Below are 21,374 nucleotides of genomic sequence, written 5' to 3'. Positions count from 1 at the left end.
GTCTCTGGGAAGTTAGGTCACCTCCATATTAATACAGCTAGGCTAGTTTAGAATGGAGCCAAGACTCACCCTGTCATAATTGTATTTCTTTTTTGAGTTTTCCAAGACGGTTTCTCTGTGTAGCCCTGGCTGTCCTGGAACTCACTCTGTAGACCAGGCTGGCCTCGAACTCAGAAATCTATCTGCCTCTACCTCCCAAGTGCTGAGATTAAAGGCGTGCACCACCACTGCCCGGCATAATTATATTTCTTGACATTATCCTCAGCATAACTTCTCAGCTAATGTTTCTTCAATTCATTAGCTTTTAAAACTTCTCTGCCATTTCAAAGACAAAAATATAAGTTAGGTATAATCATAACTCTGAAATATGTTATCTCCCCACAGGAATCTGAACCAGGAAAACCTAGAAGGTTTATTAACCAAATACAACATGTGCTCTCCTGCCAGTTCCAAAATCCTGTACAGGAACCCCCGGTTCCTCCGGGTAGCTTTTCTTCAGCTTCATCACCAGCAGCAGAGTGGTGTGTTTTGTGATGCCCTTCTGCAGGCAGAGGGTAAGACATTAACTGAGGTTGAACTGAACAATCACTATAGAACAAACAAGATAAAATGAGTTCAAGGCCAGAGGTAAACTGCAAACCTAGAAGAATGTTATTAGCTATAAATATTGTAAACTCGTTGACGAAAAGCATTTTGTTTCCAGGACAGTTATTTTTGGGAGGGGATGAGGCTTTGGTGGTGGTGGTGTTTGTTTTGTTGAAATGGGGTCTCACTATGTAGCCTGGGTGACCTAGAACTTGTTATGTAGGCCAGGCTGGCCTCAAATTCAGGGATCTGAAACTTGACTCTGCCTCCCCAGGGCTGAAATTAAAGGCATTCTTTTACCACCACATCTGGCTTAGGATACGTTTTTTTTGTTTTTTTGAGATAGGGTCTCAGGCAACCGAGATTTTCCTCAAACTCTATGTAGCTGAAAAAGGCCTTGGACTTCTAATTCTCCTGCCTCCCAAATTTACCACCATGCCTACTTTGATGCAGAGCTGAGGATCAATCCTGTGGTTTTGTGTGTTGTAGGCAAGCACCCTACAGAATGAGCTATATGCCCAGCCCTTCTAAAACTCTTCTCAAGGGTAAAATTGTTGGGAAGCTGAAAAGATAGCGTAATGAATGGTTCAGAGTATTGACTGCTCTTCCAGAGGCTTCTGGTTCGATTCCCAGAATCCACATTTCAGCTTACAACTGTAACTCACACTTGTGGTGCACAGATATATATGTAGGCAAAAATAAAACCATTTTTTTTAAGTTTTTCGAGACAGGGTTTCTCTGTGTAGCCCTGGCTGTCCTGGAACTCACTCTGTAGACCAGGCTGGCCTCGAACTCAGAAATCCACCTGCCTCTGCCTCCCAAGTGCTGGGATTAAAGGCGTGCGCCACCACTGCCCAGCTCTAAAACCATTTTTTAAAAAGTTAAACTGCTACTATTTTTTTAACCCCTAAAATTAAACTAGAATGGGGCTAGAAAGATACGGCTCACTGGCTAAGAACATTTGTTGCTTCTGTGCCAGCAGCCACATATTGGCTTATAACCACCCATAAGTCCAGTTCCAGGGGGTCTATTGCCCTCTTAGCAACTGGCACACACGTGGTACATATGCATCCATGTGGACAGAATACTCAATATATAATTCACACGTGGATTTAAAAAAAAAGTAACTCTTGAAGATAGGCAGGACTTAGGAAGTTGATGTAAAGGATCACAAGGACAGCCCAGGCTACAGAGTGAGGTGTATTCAAGCATGCTCCTATATGTCCTCATACTCTGTCACACATATATCATTTGTTTTGTGGGCTGGGACGTGTACCATGGCATACAGGTGAAGGTCAGAAAACAATTTGCAGGAGTTAATTTTCTCCTTTTATCATGTTGGCTTCAGGGGTGGAACTCAGGTCTATAGGCTTGGTTGGCTGCTAGTACCTTCCTGTGCTCAGTCATCTTGCATGCCTAGACCATCTCAACAAACAAAACAACAAAACATTAAACAAAAGTGACAAAAAGCACTGGTGTTGGTTTTACAGAGGACTACAGTTCAGTTCCCAGCAATGACATGGCAGCTTATAGGCTATCCAGTTCCAAGAGATCTGGCGCCCTCTTCTGGCTTCCTTAAGCATCAGGCATCTATGCAAGCAGAACATACATACACATAAAATATAAATACATACATCTTTTAAAAATAATAAAAAATTGAGCATATAGTTCAGTTGACAGAGTGTTAACCTAGTTTTTATGAATCCTTGGGTTCAATCCCTAGCATAGATTAAACTGGGCGGGGTGGTACATGCCTGTACAAACAGGAAGATCAGAAATTCAGGTCATCCTTGACTACATAAGGATTTTGTTTTGTTTTGTTTTTCGAGACATACATAAGGATTTTTAAAGCAGAATAGGTAACATGGTACCCAGCCCCCAAATAACTAGATAAGATGGTAGGGAGATGGCTCACTGGATATATGTCCTAGGTGTGCAATCATGAGGACCTGAGCTTGAAGCCCTAATACCCAAACACATAGTGCAACTGTCTGTAATCCCAGCAACCCTACAAAGAGATGAGTCAGAAGACAGGAGAACCCTGGGAGCCCAAAGGACAGCTAGCCTGGCATAGGGAGCATGTGAAAGAGATATACCCTGCAACAAGGAAAAATGAGGAAAAACACAAGTTGTTCTTTGCTCTATATGGTCTATTTTATAGCACACATGCAACTGTGCTTACACATATATGCAAATAGACAGGGGCTAGGGAAATGGCTTAAATTGGTAAAGTGCTTGCCTTGAAAGCACAAATATCTAAGTTTGGATTGTCAACACCCATACAAAAAGCTGAGTGTCTTGATATATATGTTCCTATAATCCCAGTTCTGGGGATGTAGAGACAAACGGACCCCTGGGGTTTGTTGGCCTGCTACTCTAGCCAGGTTGCTGAGGTCCAGGTTCAATGAGAGACTCCCTCTCAAAGGATGAAGTAGAAAATCAATTGAGGCCAACTTCTAGCCTCCTCATACCCTAAATAAGTAAGTTAATGTAAACTATAGGAGTTAGGGAGATCACTCTTTGGGTAACAAACTTGCCATGCAAGTGTGAGAACTTGAGTTTGAGTCCTCAAACCCCAAGTAAAGCAGTACAATTATGCACACCTCTAGTCTCAGTGTTCCATTGCCTAGATGGAAGGCAGGGGCATGAGAATCCTGGGAAACTTGTAGACCAGCTAGCCTGCCATTAGGGAAGACAACAAAGAGATCTTGTGTCAAGGTGAAAGGTGGGGACTGACATTTGAACTTGTTCTCTTCCATGTTCATGCTATAGCATGCAGATATCACCCCTTCACGGATATGCATGTACACACACAAAAGAACTAGAGCCCAATGTAGTGGTGTACATACAACCTTAATTACTCTTCTAAAATGATTCATGTATCTGAAGCCAGTCTGGGGTGTATAACCAGATCCTGTCTGCAAATAAGCAAACAAAAGCAAATTGCAAAGTCTTGTGGGCATAGAAAGTCTTAAAAATGTACATAATATCCTAATTGAATAGTTGCAAAGGTTCAAAATATGTCAGGCACTTAGGAAGGCTTTTTTGTTTGTTTGGGTTTTTTGAAAACAAAATCTCACATCTTAATCTCAGCAATCTGGAGGCAAAGTCAGGTGCAGGTGGATCGCTGTGAGTTTGAGGCCACTGTGGTCTACAGAGGGAGTTCCAGAACAGCCTGGACTTCACAGAGAAACCCAGTTTCAAAAAACCAAAAGAAAAAAAAATTAAACTAAAACAATACCTTATATAACTCACACTGGCCTTCAGAATAACTGAATTCCTGATGTTTCTACCTACTAACTTCTGATGTTACAGACATGCACCACCAAATGTAACTTGGACAAGGTTTTTGTTTTTGGTTTTTTTTTTCTTTTTGGTGGAGGGTCTGTTTTGTTTTAGATTTGTTTTATTTATATGAATGCATTGTAGCTGTCTTCAGACACACCAGGAGAGGACATCAAATCCTCTTACAGATGGTTGTGAGCTACCATGTGGTTGCTGGGAGTTGAACTCAGGACTTCTGAGAGAACAGTCAGTGCTCTTAACCACTAAGCCATCTCTCCAGCCGTGGACAAGGTTTTTAAAGCCCTAAGCATTGATTAGCTGACAGTTTCATATTTTCCACACTCTTTTCAAGCTGTGGTTGTTTTATCTCCAAATTAATGATTTCTGTTGTTATTGAGACTAAAAAACAAACCAAAGCAAAGAAAAAGCATAATAAGTGTTTTTATGTTTGTTTTTTGAGGTGAGGCTGTCCCAGCCCACTGCTGCATCCTGTCTGCCTGTAGTCCCTTCTTCACAGAACGCTTGGAGCGGGAAAGGCCAGTTCAGGGTCGGAAGGTGGTGCTGGAACTGGGAGGCCTAAAGATCCAGACATTAAGGAAGCTTGTGGACTTCCTGTATACGTCAGAGATGGAAGTATCTCAGGAAGAAGCCCAGGATGTGCTGTCTGCTGCCCGTCAGCTCCGAGTGTCAGAGCTGGAAACCCTTCAGCTAGAGGGTGGGAAGTTAGTAAAGGCTCCACAGGGCCGAAGACTAAACAGAGAGTGCTTACAACCACCAAGTGTCGCACCAATCTCTGCCAGAGTGGTGGTACCCAGGAGCCGCCCTCGAACTCCACTGCCTGTCAGCCAGACTCCTAGTCCTCTTGGGGCAGTGAGGTTGAAGTCCTTAGGGGAAGAAGAGGGGGCTCACAAAAAGAGCAACCTACCAAATGCAGAAAGCTTGTCAGACACTCTTCTACTCAAGAAGAGAGCCAGAGTTTGCCTAACTCAAGAAAGAAGCTCATCTCCATCAAGCCAGAGAGAAGGGCCTAAGGAAAACAAGAGTAACCCTGGTCCTACAGCACTTCCCAGCTTGTACCCTTCTGTGGATGAGCAGCTGTTGCCCAGAAAGATCAGGCTGAGTCGTTCAAAGCCATCACCCCATGTGTATACATCTAAGCCTTCCAGCATGTTAAGTGGTCCTAGCTCAACACCCACAGCCCCTGGCCGGCGTCTTTGGAGGCAAAGAACTGTAAGTAAAACAGCACAAGGTATAGATAAGCAGAAGCCAGGGGAAGTCAGTCCTCTACAGAGCACTCCAGACCCGCCTGATGTTGGGAAGACAGGTGGAAACAAGAAGCAGAGCCCTGAATTCAGACCCCCTATCTCCAACTCTGTAGAGGAGGGGCAGGTTGGAAGAGTAAAACTTAGGAAGATTGTCAATGGTACCTGCTGGGAGGTGGTACAGGAGCCTCCCCTCAAAAACACTCAAGATAGCCCCCAGATCCTGGAACCCTCAGATGTAGAAGAGCCTCCTGGAACTCTTCTGTCCTCAGTCAATGAGCAGGAAATACCTGCTAGAATACAACTGTGTCAGGAGTCCCCTGAGAGCCCTAGGCTTCAAGACATTCTGCTTTCTGCTAGCCACTCCCCAGAGCACCCTGTGGTGAAGTCAGAGTTTGGGTCCAGTCCAATGCTGACAGGGAAGGAATCGGAGCTGAATATTGACTGCAGAGAGCCCTACACATTTGACACAACCTTGCTTGGCCAGCCATGTGAGGCTGAGCAGTATCGAATCACAAGTGCCGCAGCCACCAGTGAACTGGAAGAGATTTTGGACTTTATGCTATGTGGCTCAGATGTTGAGCCACCAGTAGGATCTTTGGAGAGTCCTGGGGCTGAAGGCTGCAGAACCCCAAGTTATCACCTGTCAAAAACAGGAAAGAATTGGATTGAAGGGGAAGAATGGTGTTTGCCAGACATGGAACTCTGGCCCAGAGACCTCACAGGATTGGAAAAGGAACCAGTTGGTGAGAACAAAGAGCCAGTTGAGCCCTTTAGTCCCCTTGTCATGCGCTCTGAGAACACAGAATCAATTGAGCCCCTTAGCCCCCTTGTCATGCCCTCTGAGGTAAGTAGAGAGGCACTTTCACTAAGAGGCTCGTGGACTCCAGACCTTGAAATTACCAGCTCCCAGCCACTGGATGGTCAGGGAGAAAAACTCCACCTTGACTCCTCTGACCCTTCCCAGAGGTCTTATAGTGATCTCTCTCCTCCATGCTCAAACTGGGCAGAGACAGGGCTGGAAGTGTCCCTAGGCATGGATGAAGTATTGTGTCCTGTTCCCAAGACAGTCAGGGAAGTGTCTGCCAACCCTGAACTGCTGGACCCATTTCCTGGCAGTTCTGAAGATGAAGAGATTGATGTGGTAGACTGGACAGTGGAAGGGAGGCTGGGGCCCACTAGTGTTCCCTCTGTCTGGCCTGACCCTTCCTCAGAGTCAGAAACAGAGGTAGATATACTAACATAGTGGAGGCAGGAGGGTGGGTTAGAGCTCCTAGGAGGGTGACAACTATTCATCAACAAAAGGCTCTCTTGGCAGAAAAGCAAGCATGTCTTCTCTCAGCACTGACCTCCCCTTAGGTTTGTGCACTAGGCAGAAATCAAATAAATATCAATGCCATGGATAGAAAATTATGAACAAAGCTATTTCCTTGTAGTCCATTTTTCAGTGACAAAACTATGTGGTCCCCAACTCTGGTCATAAGAGTTATTGAGTAGGCCTCTCTCTCAGTTCATGAGACATAGTCACTGAAAATTCAGGAAAACTTCAAACACTGTTTGTGGCTGTGTTCAAAGAATGTTTGAGAAGGAATGAAGTCATGTTAAGTAGAACACTGAAATGAGTAGGATCTCTAAATTGCCCAGGCTGGCCTTGAACTTTGACTTCTGCCTCAGCCTCCTGTAGCTAGTGTTACAGGCTTGTGCCACTAAGCCCAGCCTATGGGGCTTACTCACTGCCGTTATGGGAAGTCAAGAAAAAGCTGCCACAGAAGCCAAAAAGATGTTACTTCCATAACCACTTCCGAGAAGTAGATTAAAAAGTAGTTGCTTTAAAATTTTGCTTTGTACAGTTTTGTTTTAAAGTAGGGCCTCTGGTGGGCCAGATTGGCCATGAATTCACAGTTCCCCCGTCAGCCTCCCAAGTGTTGAGATTGTAGGCATACACCACCTAACCCAGCAATGTTCATGTTTCATAAGTGTTTCACATGTTTTACCATAGGCCTTACAATTTCCAGACACAAGTTACTTTGTGCTATGAGAAATACAAAGACCAACAACCCCACAAAGCTGGTTCTACCCATTCTTTAAGACAAAATTTAAACTTGATCCTTATTCTCAGATACTTGAGCTTTTATTAAACAATTGAACACACTTTTACAATGCCTTGATAGAGGGCTGCCCCACAACTGAACCATCACTTCTGATGAGGAAGAAACTATGGCTTCAGGTACACAGCTTAAGTTTGGCCATGCACCATCATAAATGCTTCAACATCTCCAGAAACTGAAAGCTGCAAACAGAGAGGAACATCAGAGTAGGGTTCAATCACAAGGACCAAGAGAGACATGCCCACCCCCACCTATGGTTAGCCACACACAACTCGAGCTCACTGACTTCACCTTCCATCAGTGATCACTCAACATGCATGTTTAGAAAACATGCCAAAACACTGTACGAAACACTAGGGACAAAATCAAATCCATGTAAGTAAGAAGTGTGTATGGAGGGGAGGGAGTTTAATGCTACCTTATCTCACAGATTACTGACAAAACCCAGAAAAGTGCAGGTAAAGTGTAGGAACAGCAAAGATTCTGCCAATACAAGGGAGAAAAACCTTAACTAGAGGTTAAGCCACACTTTGTAAACAGCTAAGATTTGCAATAGACACATGGAATTAAAATAACACCAGAGGTGGAAAATTGAATAAGCAAACAAAACTTGCCTATGCCCTCAGGGCAAGACTTAACTAACTCAAAGAGCACAAATGTTTGGGGGGTGGGTGTTATCACCAGGAATTCTACAATTTAGCTCCTCTTCGAAAATCCTGAAACACATGTAAAATACATCATAGTGGTAAGGAGACTCCTGTCTATCCCAGTATGCATCCCCTGGTCACGATGCAAACCTCAACATGAGGACTCTTTCCCAACCTCTTTATGAAAGGTGCTTCTTCAATTCTTCAACCACCTCTTGGGGCTCAGGAAATTTGAGCTTTCGTGGAGGGCCCTTCTTAATACCAGTCCAGAGTTCAACACCTGGGAAACGATCGGATAAAGCCAAATTATGGTGGTACTCATTAGTATCCCCTCCCCTCAGTTATCAGGTGGCCGGGTTGCTTCTTCGCCCCCCAACCCCCATCGCGGCCTCCACTCACGGCTGCTGTCCGGGCGCAGCAGCGTCACCTCGAAGGTGCCCCTACGCGGTTTGGACGGGTTCACTTGCACAGGTAGCTCTGGGGCCTCCAGTTGCAGAGCCTGGCTCAGGGCAGCAGCATGGCGGCCGTAGACGCGTCAGCTCGTACTGCAGACACAAGCGATTGCAAATGGGGTCTCTGGTCCCAGCCGCCAGAGCCTACTCTTCTCTGCCCTCCTTGACTCTCCAGGCCCTTACCAATGCTCAATGACCACGGCCGCGCCCTCCGCCAGTTTCTCGCGCTTGCCCACCGTCTCGTTAGGCGCAGCCCCGGCTTTACGCTTTCTTCGGAGAGGGGCCATGGCAAGGACCTCGGGATGGAGCGTTTGTGGAATAAAGTGGCGACGCAATCCCGGAGGGACAAACCAGCAGCTCGGACTCACACTTGGAAAATTCAAATCTCACAGCAAAGGGAGGCGCGTGGGCGGAGAGGATGGACACGTGATCTGAAGGCGGGACCTTCAAGCACAACCTCGCAGCCTATCAGAACAGAGTCGGCGCGGAAATCTGGATCAAACCACCCTGTACAGCGGGGGTGGGGGGGTCCCTGCACTCAGGACTCAGAAAAGCATAGTGGGCGGAGACGGAGGGCTCTCGAAAGCCTCTTTTGGCTGGGGGCTTTCCGTATCTATACCTCCTACCCAGCGATCCTCAGACTACACCCCATTTCCACGGCGTTTGTACACAGACTACAGAAACTAGCTAATTTGCACTGATTTTGTCAATTCACACCCCCACGCAGTGAAACCAAACAGAACAGTTAAGTGTATTTTGAACCCCAGCCATTTATAATCCAGATGCAGCAGCTGGCAACTATAGTCTCAGATACTTAGGTGAAATTAACAGGATGGTGAGTTCATCTTTCCAACTGATAAAGACCCTCACCCACAACCTTAAAAAGGAAGTTAAGTGAGGTCTAGAGGTGTTTGGCTTTTAGAGTCCCTGAGTTCAATATTCAATTTTAGGATTAAAAAAAAGCAGTCCCCTGCAGCTGCGCACTAATAAAGGCGAAACACCAGGCAATCAAAATAACAATCCCTTTATTAGGGAAAGCTGTGGGAAAAGAGGAGAGAACAGCTGTCCAGCCTTGAGGCTTTCTTCTTCAGGCCCCACCACACAAAGGAACCTCTCAGGTTTGTATGTCCTTCCTCTCAGTTCCCAGAACACAGGTGGTCAATCAATCCTATTTCCAATGATGAAAATCCTGGTTGAAGGCTTTTCATTGGGATAAGCAACACTTAAATGATAACACATACACCCTTTTAGGTGTTCTGACTTCGTGCACCACATGCATACAGTGCCAGCCAAGGTCAAGGGCGTTGGAGCCCCTGAGACTAGAGTTACAGATGGTTTAGCCTCCAGGTGGCTGCTAGGAATCAAACCTGGGTCTTCTGGAAGAACAGCCAATTCTCTTAAGCCATTTCATTAAGCCATTTCTCCAACCCCTTAAATTTCTTTCTCTTTCAAGATTTACTTATCATGTATAATATTCTGCCTGCATGCCAGAAGAGGATACCAGATTTCAATATAGATAGTTGTGAGCCATCATGTGTTTGCTGGGAATTGAACTCAGGATCTCTGGAAGAGCAACCACCAATGTTCCTTCTTAATTGATGGGTCATTTCTCCAGTCCTAAACTTAAAATTCTTAATGCACAGATCAAGACAGAAAGGCCTAAAGGAAGAAAGGGTCCTTGAGGGAAAATTCTAAGTGCTTTATACTCTGACATCTAACATTAGAGTTTAATTTAGTCTATGCTCTGCAAGCTCACTAGGAGGAATAACTAAACCACAGACTGGTAATATCCAAGTGTTGAATAGCAATTTACACATTAACCCAACCTTGGAGGGAAACCATTCTACCTCTATCCATAAGATCACTCCCTTCGAGAAACAATTGGCCAGGGCAGAACAGCCCTTCATAGCAGAATGCTTCATGGTTCCCAAGATGCTTCTTTAAAACTCAGAAGCAGGCACAGTGCCCCCACCCAGGCACAGCCTAACAGGAAAAATCAAAAGGCCTCAGGCAAGGATTGTGGTTACAGCTGGAACTGGGCCTCAAGGGTTCCTGAATTTGACAGGAAAGGAAGCAAAAACAATGCAGGATCCTATTTGTCCTTCTTGTTTTCCCCATCTGGCACAGGAGCGGGCGCAGGGTCCACAGGCTTCTCCTCTGACACATCACCACCCTTTGAGAGCTTCTTGGCTCGTTGGTATAGCTCATTCAAGTTGAATTCTCGAATCACATTCTCCTATGCAAAAGATATGAACAAACACATCAACCAATAGGTGGGGAGGTAGGTAAAGTTCAGAGTTTAGGAGTAGGAAGTATTTAAGCACAGTCTATAAACCAGAGGCATCAGAGGGCAGATATCAGCCCTTACCTACCTTTTTTCTGACACTTAAGTGTCCACTAGAGGCCAGTTATTGTGCCAAGAATTGTATCTACATGCAACTGTAAAGCAACCCTATGAGCCAGGTGCTACTGCCTCTGATTTATTGAAATTTATCGATGAGAAACCTAATTGCCTACAGAATACAGGTACTTCATAGACCAAGTCTTTATCATTTTTCCTCAGTATTAGCATCACATGACATAAATCTGTTGACTTAATAAGTTATATCCTGTAACTAATCTATAGCCTCAAAAAGAGTGGGCAAAGCCAGGCAGTGGTGGAACAGGCCTTTAGTCCCAGCACTTCGGAGGTAGACGCAGGCAGATTTCTGAGTTCGAGGCCAGCCTGGTCTACAGAGTGAGTTCCAGGACAGCTAGGGGTACACAGAGAAACCTTATCTCGAAAAACAAAAACAAACAAACAAACAAACAAACGAACAAAAAAGAAGCAAAAACAGTGGACAAATGTCAGAATTCAGGATTAAACCCAGACTAAGTATAAAGCCCCATTCACTGTTGTGTATCTTTCTCCAATCCATTGCCCATGTTTTTCACTTACCTCAGAAAAAGTCCAAGAGACAGCTCTCCCTTTCTTGTCAATTTGTGGCCGACGAATTACCTCCTTGCCACCTTGGAATAGGATCAGGGTAGGGAGTTGTTTGGTGAGGGGTGATGTGCTCACTTTGTACCTACAGGGTCAGATGAGGGCTTTGTATAGTGCACCTATATACATCACTTACATCACTCCAAGTAATTCTCACTCAGGTCTTTAGCCCAAGCATCTACATACCGTGTGCTAACGTCAGTGTAACGTCCAACATCTACCTTTCCAAAACTTAGCCCTGAACAGTTGTACCTGAAAAAAAAAATACACTATTTAACATACTGAAAAATAAAGGGATGGAATGAGGGAAGTCAAAGTATAGATACCTAGGTAAGAAAGGGAGAAACAACTTTGGATATTCGAAATTTCAGGACAAAAGAAGGGAGCTCCAGCATTTCCGTTTCTGGTATGTTTCACTATGTATACTCACTTGAGGGACAAGTCGGCATAGACGGGAGCAAAGGACTGGCAATCATTAGACCAGTTGGCAAAGAACTCCACAATCCAAGTGACCCTCTTGTCACGCTCCAGTTCTTCCTACCACACAAGGGGAAGAGAGGACAGGCTAAATCACCTGGGCATCTGAGAAGGTTCGAAAGACCCGTGTCGATCCTGGGCTTCCCCTTTCCTATCATGAACAAGTACCCACACAACATTTCCAGGTTTGTCTGTTGGTGCCAGGGATTGAATCCAGTGCCTCATACATGCGAGGCAAGCTACTACAAATAAAAGTCATTTTGGGGGGGCTGGAGCGAAGGATTAAAATAAGCATTTATAAAATATTATAAATCAACAGATGGACCTTCTCCTGAAATGTCCCAGCTGTAATGGCCACCAGTCTTTTTTTTTTTTTTTAATTGTATTTATTGTGTGGGTGTAGGCATGTGTGCCATTGTCCACTTACTGTTGGTTCTCTCCTAGCCTGAAGATTGAAGCTTGGCAACAAGGACTTTTCTTTAGTTTACTTTTTAATTATTATTAGTATGTGTACGTGTGCGTGAGCCATGGTGCACATGTGAAGGCCAGAGAATAACTCTGTGCAGTGGATTCACAAATTCTCCCTTTACATGGGTTCTAGTGTTCAGGCTGTCGGGTCCTGTGCAGCAGATATCCTTACTTGCCAAATCCCATTCTCACCAGCCTTCCAGTCTGTCCCCAGACAGATGTTTCCTATGGAGCTGGAACTGCTCTAAAACTCATTATGTAGCCTACACTTCCTCAAACTTGCAGCAACCCACTAAGCAGGCCTTTAATCCTACCTAGCATTTGGTAGGCCAAGGCAAGAGGATCTCTGATTTGAGGCCAGCCTGGTCTATGGAGGAACTTCCAGGATAGCCAGGACTACCCAGAGAAACCCTATCTCAAAAAACCCAAATAAACAAACAAAAAACCAAAACCTTGCAGCAATGTAGAGTAACACAATTAAATTTATCCCCATCAAATAAATGAGACATAAATAATATGGTATTATTTATTAGCCTCTGCACAATTACTGGGGGATTACCCCTAATCTAAATTGCTAATGCTAGTTTGGCTACTACCCCAACTATGCTCCCCAAATACTTGCTGTTTGCTAATTCTCCAAGTTATTTCTTCTCCAGTAGTCTGGTGTCCTAGGGAGGCATTTCCCTCTGGCACATACTTCTGGTCTTGACTCATAGACCTCCTGTCCACTCTCTCTTTGTCTCCTCCGTGCTCCTTCTCCTCATGGTCCCTATCTGTGATCCCAAGTCTGGTAACCCAAACTCCATATCTCTCTACTCCCCTGACATATTGGCTGTCGCTAGTTTTATTTAACCACTAGCTTTAAATTAGGGAGCAAGGTTTATACAACAAAGGCTGGTATACACGAGGATCCACTAAGTGGAACAACCAGATCTTGGGTTACAGAATTTAGTGTTTAAATACAAGCAGCATCAGACCAACCCCCTACACAACAATCCTCCCTCAGCCTCCCAAGTATGAGGATAATAATTACCCATCACCAACCCCAGCTATTTACTTCTACTCTGAGGCACTTTTTTTTTTTAAAAGAATTTATTTATTTTATGTACATGAGTACATTGTAGCTATCTTCAGACACATCAGAAGAGGGCATCAGATCCCATTACAGATGGTTGTGAGCCATCATATGGTTGCTGGGAATTGAACTCAGGACCTCTGGAAGAGTAGTCAGTGCTCTTAACTGCTGAGCCATCTCTCCAGCCTAAGGCACTGTCTTTATGAATAAAGAACACAAAACCTCAAAGCAGGAACCGAACCAAGAAACAAAGTAGAATACTCACATCAATGGTTTTATCATTGAAGTATTTGATATACTCAGGACCCATGTACAGGGGGGGCTTGCAGGTCATCAGGAACACTGAACACAGAGAAAAAATGTCAAGAGATAAAAACATACAAGGCCTTTTACAGATTTTACTTGCAAACTCACTCAGGGATTTCAGAATTCCTGGAAAAATACATACATGCACATATTCCTCTTAAAACCCTGTCTAAGTAAACACCACTTGAGCTACACATATAATTCATTAGGTACAAGATGTGGTTCTTTACCAAAGAACTTTACTATTTCAAATTATTATATTATAGAGCCTTAACATAATAAAAGCCATTTTCTCACCTATGCAGAGTGTGAGGTATAGCAGGCCCATTCGAATATCCAATCGGAAGAAAAGAATTGCGTTGGCCACTTTACTAAACATGAAGATGTTGCCTACATGTTGCTCCACAGTGACTGGAACAGAGAGATACCACAGTCAGGCTAGGCTGAAGCTCCCACTCTTTGTTCCTCTTCCTGGGGTACTTTGAATTGGGAACAGGAGGGAGAGGATAGAGAAGCCCACGGTGAAACTAGCTCCTGGCATGAAATGTGGAACTAGTTTACTAAATACAATGTTCCTCCAATAGCACGACAAAGGAGCCTGAGCATGGCATGAGTCCCAGCCCCCAGCCAGGACACAGGAGGAAACTTACTGGATCTTCGGTTCTTCATCATCACAATGGCACTGAGGAACATTAGGATTTCCACTTCTCTCTGGAAGATACAACAAAGAGGCTGATGGGGGGGAGGGGTAGGAAATGCAAAACAGGAGATCCAGCTTGAGTCTGTAACAAAGACAACTGGAACTGGCTAAGGGGTAGTCAACAAGTCAAAAGGCCCAGCAAATGGCTGTTATCTTTCAACAAATCCATCCATGACCTTTGGGGTTTTTTTCTGTTTTCTTTTTCCTCCATCCCTCCTTCTGTCCTTAAGACTTGGTCTCACGGTCTTGCCCAGGCAATTCTCCTGCCTCAGCCTCTAAAGTACCAGGATTACTAGGGTGCATAACCATGTCCCACTGGTTCGTTCTTTCTTTTTCTTTAAAAGATTTATTTATTTTATGCACATGAGTACACTGTAGCTGTCTTCAGACATACCAGAAGAGGGCATCAGATCCCATTACGGATGGTTGTGAGCCACCATGTGGTTGCTGGGAATTGAACTCAGGACTTCTGGAAGAGCAGTCACTGCTCTTAACCGCTGAGCCATCTCTCCAGACCCCCACTGGTTCTTTCTTTCACAGCAGTTACTGTGTGTGAGTGCAGTGCACGCTTGTGCATGTGCCACAGCATACATGTGGGAGTTAAAGGACAACCTGCAGGAGACATTCTTTCAAACTCACAATGCTCCTCCTGCCTCAGCCACTCCTGTGCTGGCCTTCTTTTTTGTCATTTGATTTGAGAAAGGATCTCGTTATATAGCTTCAGCTACAATGTTTTGTCTTTTATATTGTTTTCGAGAATCTTTGATAGGTCAAGCTGGCACCCAACTCCCTATGCTGGTTTACTTTAAACTTGTGACCCTCTTGCCTCTACCTCCCAAATGCTGAAATTACAGGTATGTGTTACCGTGTTGTGCTTTTTACAACCACTGTTATTGTTATATTATTATTACAATTTATTTTCAGTGAGTCTCAAATTTTTATGGTGTTTTCTATCTTCAGGATACACACACTCCACACATAGTGGTGCACACTTGTGAACCCAGCATTCTGGAGGATAGAGACAGGAGAAACAACAAGAGCTCAACCCTAGCTTGGTCTACAAAACATGTTACAGGCAAATGAGGACAACACAGTTCCACTGTTGCTGGCACAGCCTGAGGAGTTACCCTAATCTTTTAGGAGCCCACTCAGGCCAAAGTGTAATTCACAGTTCCATTAAAGGAGAGTTTCACAGGTAGCCAGTATAAAGAGTTGTGTGTGTGTATGTTTTTAAAGAATATTTTTATTTTATGTGTGTAATACATTAAATGTGTATTAGGGGTTTATCTGAATGTATATAAATGTACTGTGTTTCCAGTACTCACAGAGACGCTGGATCCTCTGGAACTGGAGTACTGGATGGTCCTGAGCCACCATGTGGCTGCAAGGAACCTCATTCAACTCCTCTCAAAGAGCAGCCAGTGTTCTAACCACTAAGCCAGCTCACCTCTCCAGTCCCCAGAGTTGAGGTCTTCCTAATTCAATATTTACTTTTATTATTTTTATTACATACATGTGTGCTGATACGTGCAAGTGAATGAGATGCCTGACAAAGACCCCCCCAAATCTGTAGTTACAGGCAGCCCCAAGCCTACTGGTGTGGGCACTAGGAACCAAATCTGGGTTACCAGAAATGAGTATGTGTTATTCCCCCTATTCCACCCAAGACACGGTCCCTTTATGTAGCCCTAGCTGTCCTAGAGCAAATTCTGTAGACTACGCTGGCCTCAAACTCACTGATCCACCTTCTTCTGCCTCCCAAGTGCTGGGATTAAAGGCATGTGTCACCACTGCCTGGCATAGCATGTGTTCTTAACCACTGAACCATCTTTCCATTCCTAAGCTATTTTAATATAGTCTTAAGTATGTGGATTAAGGGAGAAAGAGGAGTTCAGAAAGACTCAAAAACATAGGCACTTCATTTTCTTTACCATAGTCATCTATAGTATACTGGTGGGATTTGAGGCTGTTATCTTCAGAGGGCCTAATGAAAACATAGGGCAATTCTTTTTTTTTTTTTTTTAAATATTTATTTTATTTATGAGTACACTGTAGCTGTCTTCAGACACACCAGAAGAGGGCATTCAATCTCATTATGGATGGTTGTGAGCCACCATGTGGTTGCTGGGATTTGAACTCAGGACCTCTGGAAGAGCAGTCAGTGCTCTTAACCACTGAGCCATCTCTCCAGCCCACATAGGGCAATTCTTAAGACGAACCTGGCAGAGTTGCAATTTGTAAAGTAAGACTCTAGAGCACAGGAATAGAGATAAGTAGGGTATCTGATGTGCTCTTTTGTTTTGAGTTAGGGTATAACTATTTAGTCCAGACGGATCTAGAAAATACTATATAGACCAGTCTTACATCAATCAATCTTACAGAAGTCCACCTGCCTCCGTCTGCAGAGTGCTGGGATTAAAAGGGACAACACAAAGTCTGGCAACAGTATTGAATCTTTAATGTAAACAAAGTTAATAATCTTGTTTGAGAGTCCCAGAACATGTGAGGCCTACCCAAGGTTATATATTAATACCTTTAGGCCTTAAGTCCTGGTCATTGCTATTTTAGCATAAATATCTGTATAGGAAAGAAATATTAGCTCTAGGTCCACGGCCTTCACGACAAATGTTAATTGTTGTTAAATATTGCTTCTTAGATGATTGAGGGGCTTCCACCTTCCTCGTATTTTCATAACCTTCCCTGTTTTTTCTATCCCACCTCTGGAAGATAGTGTGCGCAGTTACTATGCCCACAGTAGTCGATTTCCACCCAAGTCATTTATTTTGTTGAGTCAGCGACCTATGTCTGCCGGTCTATCAGACAAATGAATAAGGTTAGACAGCACTTTCTGAACGCTGTGTTACCTTGGGAAATACGCCTAATCACACTGAGATCACTTTGTTAAAAATTAAACAAAAAATTTTAAATGGTATTTCTACGACTGGCCTTGTCTTCTTCACTGGCGCCCCAGGGATCTTGGAATCACTGTAGAATACTGTTCATCTGTGACGGAAACCCTGGAATCTGTTTCTCCATCTTAAACACGGAGGTTAAAACTAGATAACGGCCTAGGCTCTCCACTCAAAGTCTGTAAGCCGGCTACATCCCGAAACCTGCCCCCACATTTTCACATGCACCTGCAGGGAAGGGATGGTCAAGGTCGAGAGCTAGTATGGCAGGGGGCGCTCACCCAGTCAAAGTCACACGGGTTGCCATCTTCGCGCTGCGTGGGGAGACCGTTGCAAATCGGCGGCAGTTTCCTCACGAGGAGGAAAGCAATGGAAAGCAGAGCAGAGAGAAGGCAATAAGGTCGGGCGAGCCATCGAGAAAGCCGCGGCACCGAGTACACCAAAGCAATCAGAGGCGCGAGGACAGCCATCTTTCCTGCCTACTCTCTCGCAGGCTCACTCCCGCTCCCCAAATCGTCGTCCTCCGCCCCCACCAACAAGGCTTCTATTGGGCCAAATATCAGATGCAACGCCTCCAGACCCAGATGTAGATCTCTTATTGGGTGCTATAATGAATCAGAAAAAGAGTTAGATAGTCTATTGGTCCTCATAGTTGTCGCTTTTCTACCTGAGTCATTTTATTGGCTATTAGTCTGCGAAACGCTACCTGAACAGTCTCTCAGGCGACGGAAGTAAGGTGACGGAAGATGGTGGGCGGGGCTTAACGTATCCAATGATGGGAAGCTCTTCAACGAAGAGGGTGGTACCCTGTGAAAGTACTGTCCAATGAAAGTAATTAATGCCAGATCCCAGGTAACCAGGAGCGGAGAGTGCTATGGAGAACTTCACAGCGCTGTTTGGAGCTCAAACTGACCCCCCACCGCCACCAAGCGCCCTAGGCTTCGGACCTGGAAAACCTCCCCCGCCACCTCCTCCTCCTCCGGGAGGTGGTCCAGGCACAGCCCCACCCTCGACGGCAACCTCGGCCCCCGCAGGAGCGGATAAGTCGACGGCTGGAAGTGGCCCCTTCTACCTTATGCGGGAATTGCCAGGTGAGTAGTGGGCCAAAAGTAGCCAGTCAGATAATAGTTTAAGTGACGGTTGTGGCTAGCTGCCTGTGCTAGGTGTGAGATAACAGGACTACGCGTGGCCAGTGGGCAACAGTGTCAGAAGCCCTTTGGCGATTCACAACCCTAAGAGATAACTTGATTTTCTGGGATGGGTTTGGGTTGGGTGTGAATATCTGTGACTACCCCTAGCGAGAAGATCTTTGTGATCCGGGTTCTCTGACCCCCGTTTGTGACTCTATAAAAAACGTGAGCCGTTGTTTAGAACTCGGGAGACGCTAAGATTTTAGTTTAAAGTCTGTCACTTTAACTGCTGGTTTGTCGCAAGTTGCCTTCCTTGTCAGGGACTCAGAGATTAACCTGTTCAAAGAAAGGATTAAAATTGAATCAGTTCTTACATTCATAAAGTTATTCGGGGAAATTGTGGTGGGGGGGCGTGGCTCAAGGGTAGAACTCTTGCCTGCGGTGCATTGGGCATCGCATTCACAGAATCATCTCTGAGTAGGTAGCATTCAAGAATAAACAAAGCTATCTGTGAATGGACAGAGAGGAGATACTAGATACAAGAAACTAAATCAGTAGACCTGTTGGGGGGCGGGGTTGGAATATCTAAGGGGCTGAAGACACTCCTGACAAGGAGGTGAAGGCAGAAGGATCTGGAGTTGAAGCCCAGCCTAGGGGACATGAGATCCTGCTTAAAAAAATAAATAAATAAATAAAAGGTTCAGTTATGGGGGCTGGAGAAATGGCTCACCCGTTAAGAGCACTGACTGCTCTTCCAGAGGTCCCGAGTTCAATTCTCAGCAACCACATGGTGGCTCACAACCATCTGTAATGGGATCCGATGCCCTCTTCTGGTGTGTCTGAAGACAGGGACTGTTTACTCACATACATAAAATAAATCTTATAAAAAGTTATTCCAATTAATCTATTAGCAAAATAGTTTGAAGTTCATACCAGTGCAGTGTGTAACAATCTGTAATACTGTAGTCCTTTTAGATAGATAGGTATTGTCTGTATTTTATAATTGAGAACTGACTGTCTGTATTTTATAATAAAGAAATGACTGTGCTTTAGTGATAAATGTCTTCCAGCAGTTTTCTTATTTTAGTTGTTTTGTTCTTATTGGGTTTTTGAGACAGGGTTGCTCTATGTAGCCCTGGCTTGTCTCAAATTTATTGTAGACTATGCTGGCCTTGAACTCACAGAGATCCATTTGCCTCTGCCTTCAGGTATGTGCCACCATGTCCAGCTTCTTCCAGCAATTTATTTTTTGCATTACCTGTTCTAATTTACCATTTATTTATAATACAGTTGATAATTACTGAGTATCAGAGGCAATGCTAGCTATGTTGGAATTATAAGAAGTGGAGATTATTAAGCCTGATCTTTAGGTAGCTTATTTTTTGAGATTCAAAATACATGGTCTAAGGATTGTGCTTGTTTTTTTGTGGGTGTTAGTCTTATTTATTTATAATCATGCTTCACACAGGAAGCAGCAATGTTAAAAACTACCTGATAGTTTTCAAAATGTGTTAGCCAAAATGACAGCAAGAACAAGATGTCATTTGAATTGAACCCTGAAGAATTTATAAACAAAATTAGAAAGTCATTTTCTCAAAGGAAATAGTGTTACAGTTTTGTTGCTGTTGTTTTCTACCCAGAAGATAAGTAGATCCATCTGGATACATTAGAAATTTTGCATGGAGCCGGGCAGTGGTGGTGCACGCCTTTAATCGCCTTTAATCCCAGCACTTGGAAGGCAGAGGCAGGTGGATTTCTGAGTTCGAGGCCAGCCTGGTCTACAGAGTGAGTTCCAGGACAGCCAGGACTACACAGAGAAACCCTGTCTCGAAAAACCAAAAAAAAAAAAAAAGAAAGAAAGAAAGAAATTTTGCATGGAAGGTTAGTGGTTGATTATAGACTCCAAAGTTAAGCTGTAATAAAATATGGTTAAGAAGGCTGGGGGTGTAGTTTAGTTGGTAAAGTACATGCTTAGCATGCATAAAGACGTCTCTCTGTTCAGTCTCCATACTTGACAAACCAGGCTTGGTGGTATACTTCTATAATCCCTACCCTTGGGAGGTGTAGGCAGGAAGATCAGGAGTCCAAGGTCATCACTGGCTACATGAGGCCTTTCCTTAAAAAGGGCTATGGGAGCTAGAGAGATGGCTCTAAGGTTATGAAGTTAGGGATATGTTGTCCAGAGGACCAAGCTTGGTTCCCATACCCACATGAGACTCTCACAATTATCTATATGTAACTCCAGCTCCAGGGATCTCAATACCCTCTGCTGGCCTCCACAGGCAATCAAATAATATGTGGCATCCACACAACACACACATAGACATAAATAAGATAGTGAATAAATCTTTCAGGATGAATCAAGAGGCGAAGGCAGGCTGATCTCTTAACTCAAGGCTAACTTGGTCTACATAGTGAGTTCCAAGTCATTCAAGACTTTAGAGAGAGAGACTCTGTATCAAAAGAAAAAAATTTAAATAAATAATTTTCAAAAAATTATTAGACTCAAGTACCATGGGAATTTAAGTAGAGGTTTATTTCCCCCACCCCCCAACCTGCATGCTTAGAATCACACTCAAGGCCTTCCACAAGCTACCTAAGCACCGCACCACTGTTTTTTGGTTTCGAGTATTGCTTTTAAAACTACAGGATGTGAATTTCAAGAATTGGAATAGAGAGGCCATAATACTTAGAACTTAGTGAGCAATACTTAGAACTTCAAGAAAGGAAAAAAAAATGAATCTGCATGGAATTGACATAGAAAGAATTGGGAATTCAAAATTTGTTTTGCAGAGTCATGGCTTCTTAAAGAGGTTTATAAATCATTTTCAGAGAAACAACAGTTCAAATAGAAGTTAAATCCCTATTTATTTTTTAGTGTTTATGTGTATGAGTTTTCCTGCATGTGTGTATATATGCACTCTGTGTCCCTGCGCGTGTGTGTGTGTGTGTGTGTGTGTGTGTGTGTGTGTGTGTGTGTGTGTGTG

At 44.1% G+C, this 21,374-nt stretch overlaps 4 protein-coding genes across 5 annotated transcripts in view; 2 read left to right on the top strand and 2 right to left on the bottom strand.

Moving 5' to 3' along the window:
- Positions 1 to 430: 430 nt before the first annotated feature.
- Positions 431 to 6,378, top strand: Btbd18 (BTB domain containing 18). Its single transcript, XM_028763060.1, has 2 exons — positions 431 to 554; positions 4,331 to 6,378. Exons 1-2 carry the CDS (start codon positions 431 to 433, stop codon positions 6,376 to 6,378), a joined length of 2,172 nt encoding a protein of 723 aa, XP_028618893.1.
- An 860-nt stretch (positions 6,379 to 7,238) lies between these two features.
- On the bottom strand, positions 7,239 to 8,763 carry Selenoh (selenoprotein H). 2 transcript variants are annotated; one of them, XM_028763058.1, is made up of 4 exons: positions 8,523 to 8,763; positions 8,287 to 8,432; positions 8,038 to 8,167; positions 7,239 to 7,422 (listed from the first exon to the last, which is right to left on the bottom strand). In XM_028763058.1, the coding sequence occupies exons 1-3, from the start codon at positions 8,624 to 8,626 to the stop codon at positions 8,067 to 8,069; spliced, it is 351 nt and encodes a 116-aa protein (XP_028618891.1). In that variant the 5' UTR covers positions 8,627 to 8,763; the 3' UTR covers positions 7,239 to 7,422; positions 8,038 to 8,066. The 2 variants fall into 2 exon arrangements, with proteins under 2 accessions (XP_028618891.1, XP_028618892.1); XM_028763059.1 differs by having other exon boundaries at positions 8,063 to 8,167.
- A 584-nt stretch (positions 8,764 to 9,347) lies between these two features.
- Positions 9,348 to 17,862, bottom strand: Tmx2 (thioredoxin related transmembrane protein 2). The gene is made up of 8 exons (XM_028763057.1): positions 17,539 to 17,862; positions 14,299 to 14,359; positions 13,946 to 14,059; positions 13,608 to 13,684; positions 11,753 to 11,859; positions 11,509 to 11,574; positions 11,278 to 11,407; positions 9,348 to 10,575 (listed from the first exon to the last, which is right to left on the bottom strand). The coding sequence occupies exons 1-8, from the start codon at positions 17,725 to 17,727 to the stop codon at positions 10,432 to 10,434; spliced, it is 888 nt and encodes a 295-aa protein (XP_028618890.1). The 5' UTR covers positions 17,728 to 17,862; the 3' UTR covers positions 9,348 to 10,431.
- A 179-nt stretch (positions 17,863 to 18,041) lies between these two features.
- Med19 (mediator complex subunit 19) overlaps positions 18,042 to 21,374 on the top strand; it is an 8,755-nt gene continuing 5,422 nt past the window's right edge. Inside the window, exon 1 of the mRNA XM_028763056.1 lies at positions 18,042 to 18,348. Coding sequence (XP_028618889.1) covers positions 18,132 to 18,348 — 217 coding nt within the window. The 5' untranslated portion in view covers positions 18,042 to 18,131. The remainder of the gene's footprint in view (positions 18,349 to 21,374) is intronic.

The sequence above is a fragment of the Grammomys surdaster genome, unplaced genomic scaffold (genome assembly GCF_004785775.1).
Source record: "Grammomys surdaster isolate TR1022 unplaced genomic scaffold, NIH_TR_1.0 136, whole genome shotgun sequence".
NCBI lineage: Eukaryota > Metazoa > Chordata > Mammalia > Rodentia > Muridae > Grammomys > Grammomys surdaster.
This window is presented reverse-complemented; position numbering and strand designations above follow the sequence as displayed.

Coding starts and splice junctions, on each gene's coding strand:
- Btbd18 (XM_028763060.1), top strand. CDS start 431: ATGTGCTCTCCTGCCAGTTCCAAAATCCTGTACAGGAACCCCCGGTTC. Junction 555..4,330: donor TGCCCTTCTGCAGGCAGAGG/GTAAGACATTAA, acceptor TTGTTTTTTGAG/GTGAGGCTGTCCCAGCCCAC.
- Tmx2 (XM_028763057.1), bottom strand. CDS start 17,727: ATGGCTGTCCTCGCGCCTCTGATTGCTTTGGTGTACTCGGTGCCGCGG. Junction 11,860..13,607: donor TCAATGATAAAACCATTGAT/GTGAGTATTCTA, acceptor CTTGTGTGGTAG/GAAGAACTGGAGCGTGACAA. Junction 11,575..11,752: donor TATGCCGACTTGTCCCTCAA/GTGAGTATACAT, acceptor TTTTTTTTTCAG/GTACAACTGTTCAGGGCTAA.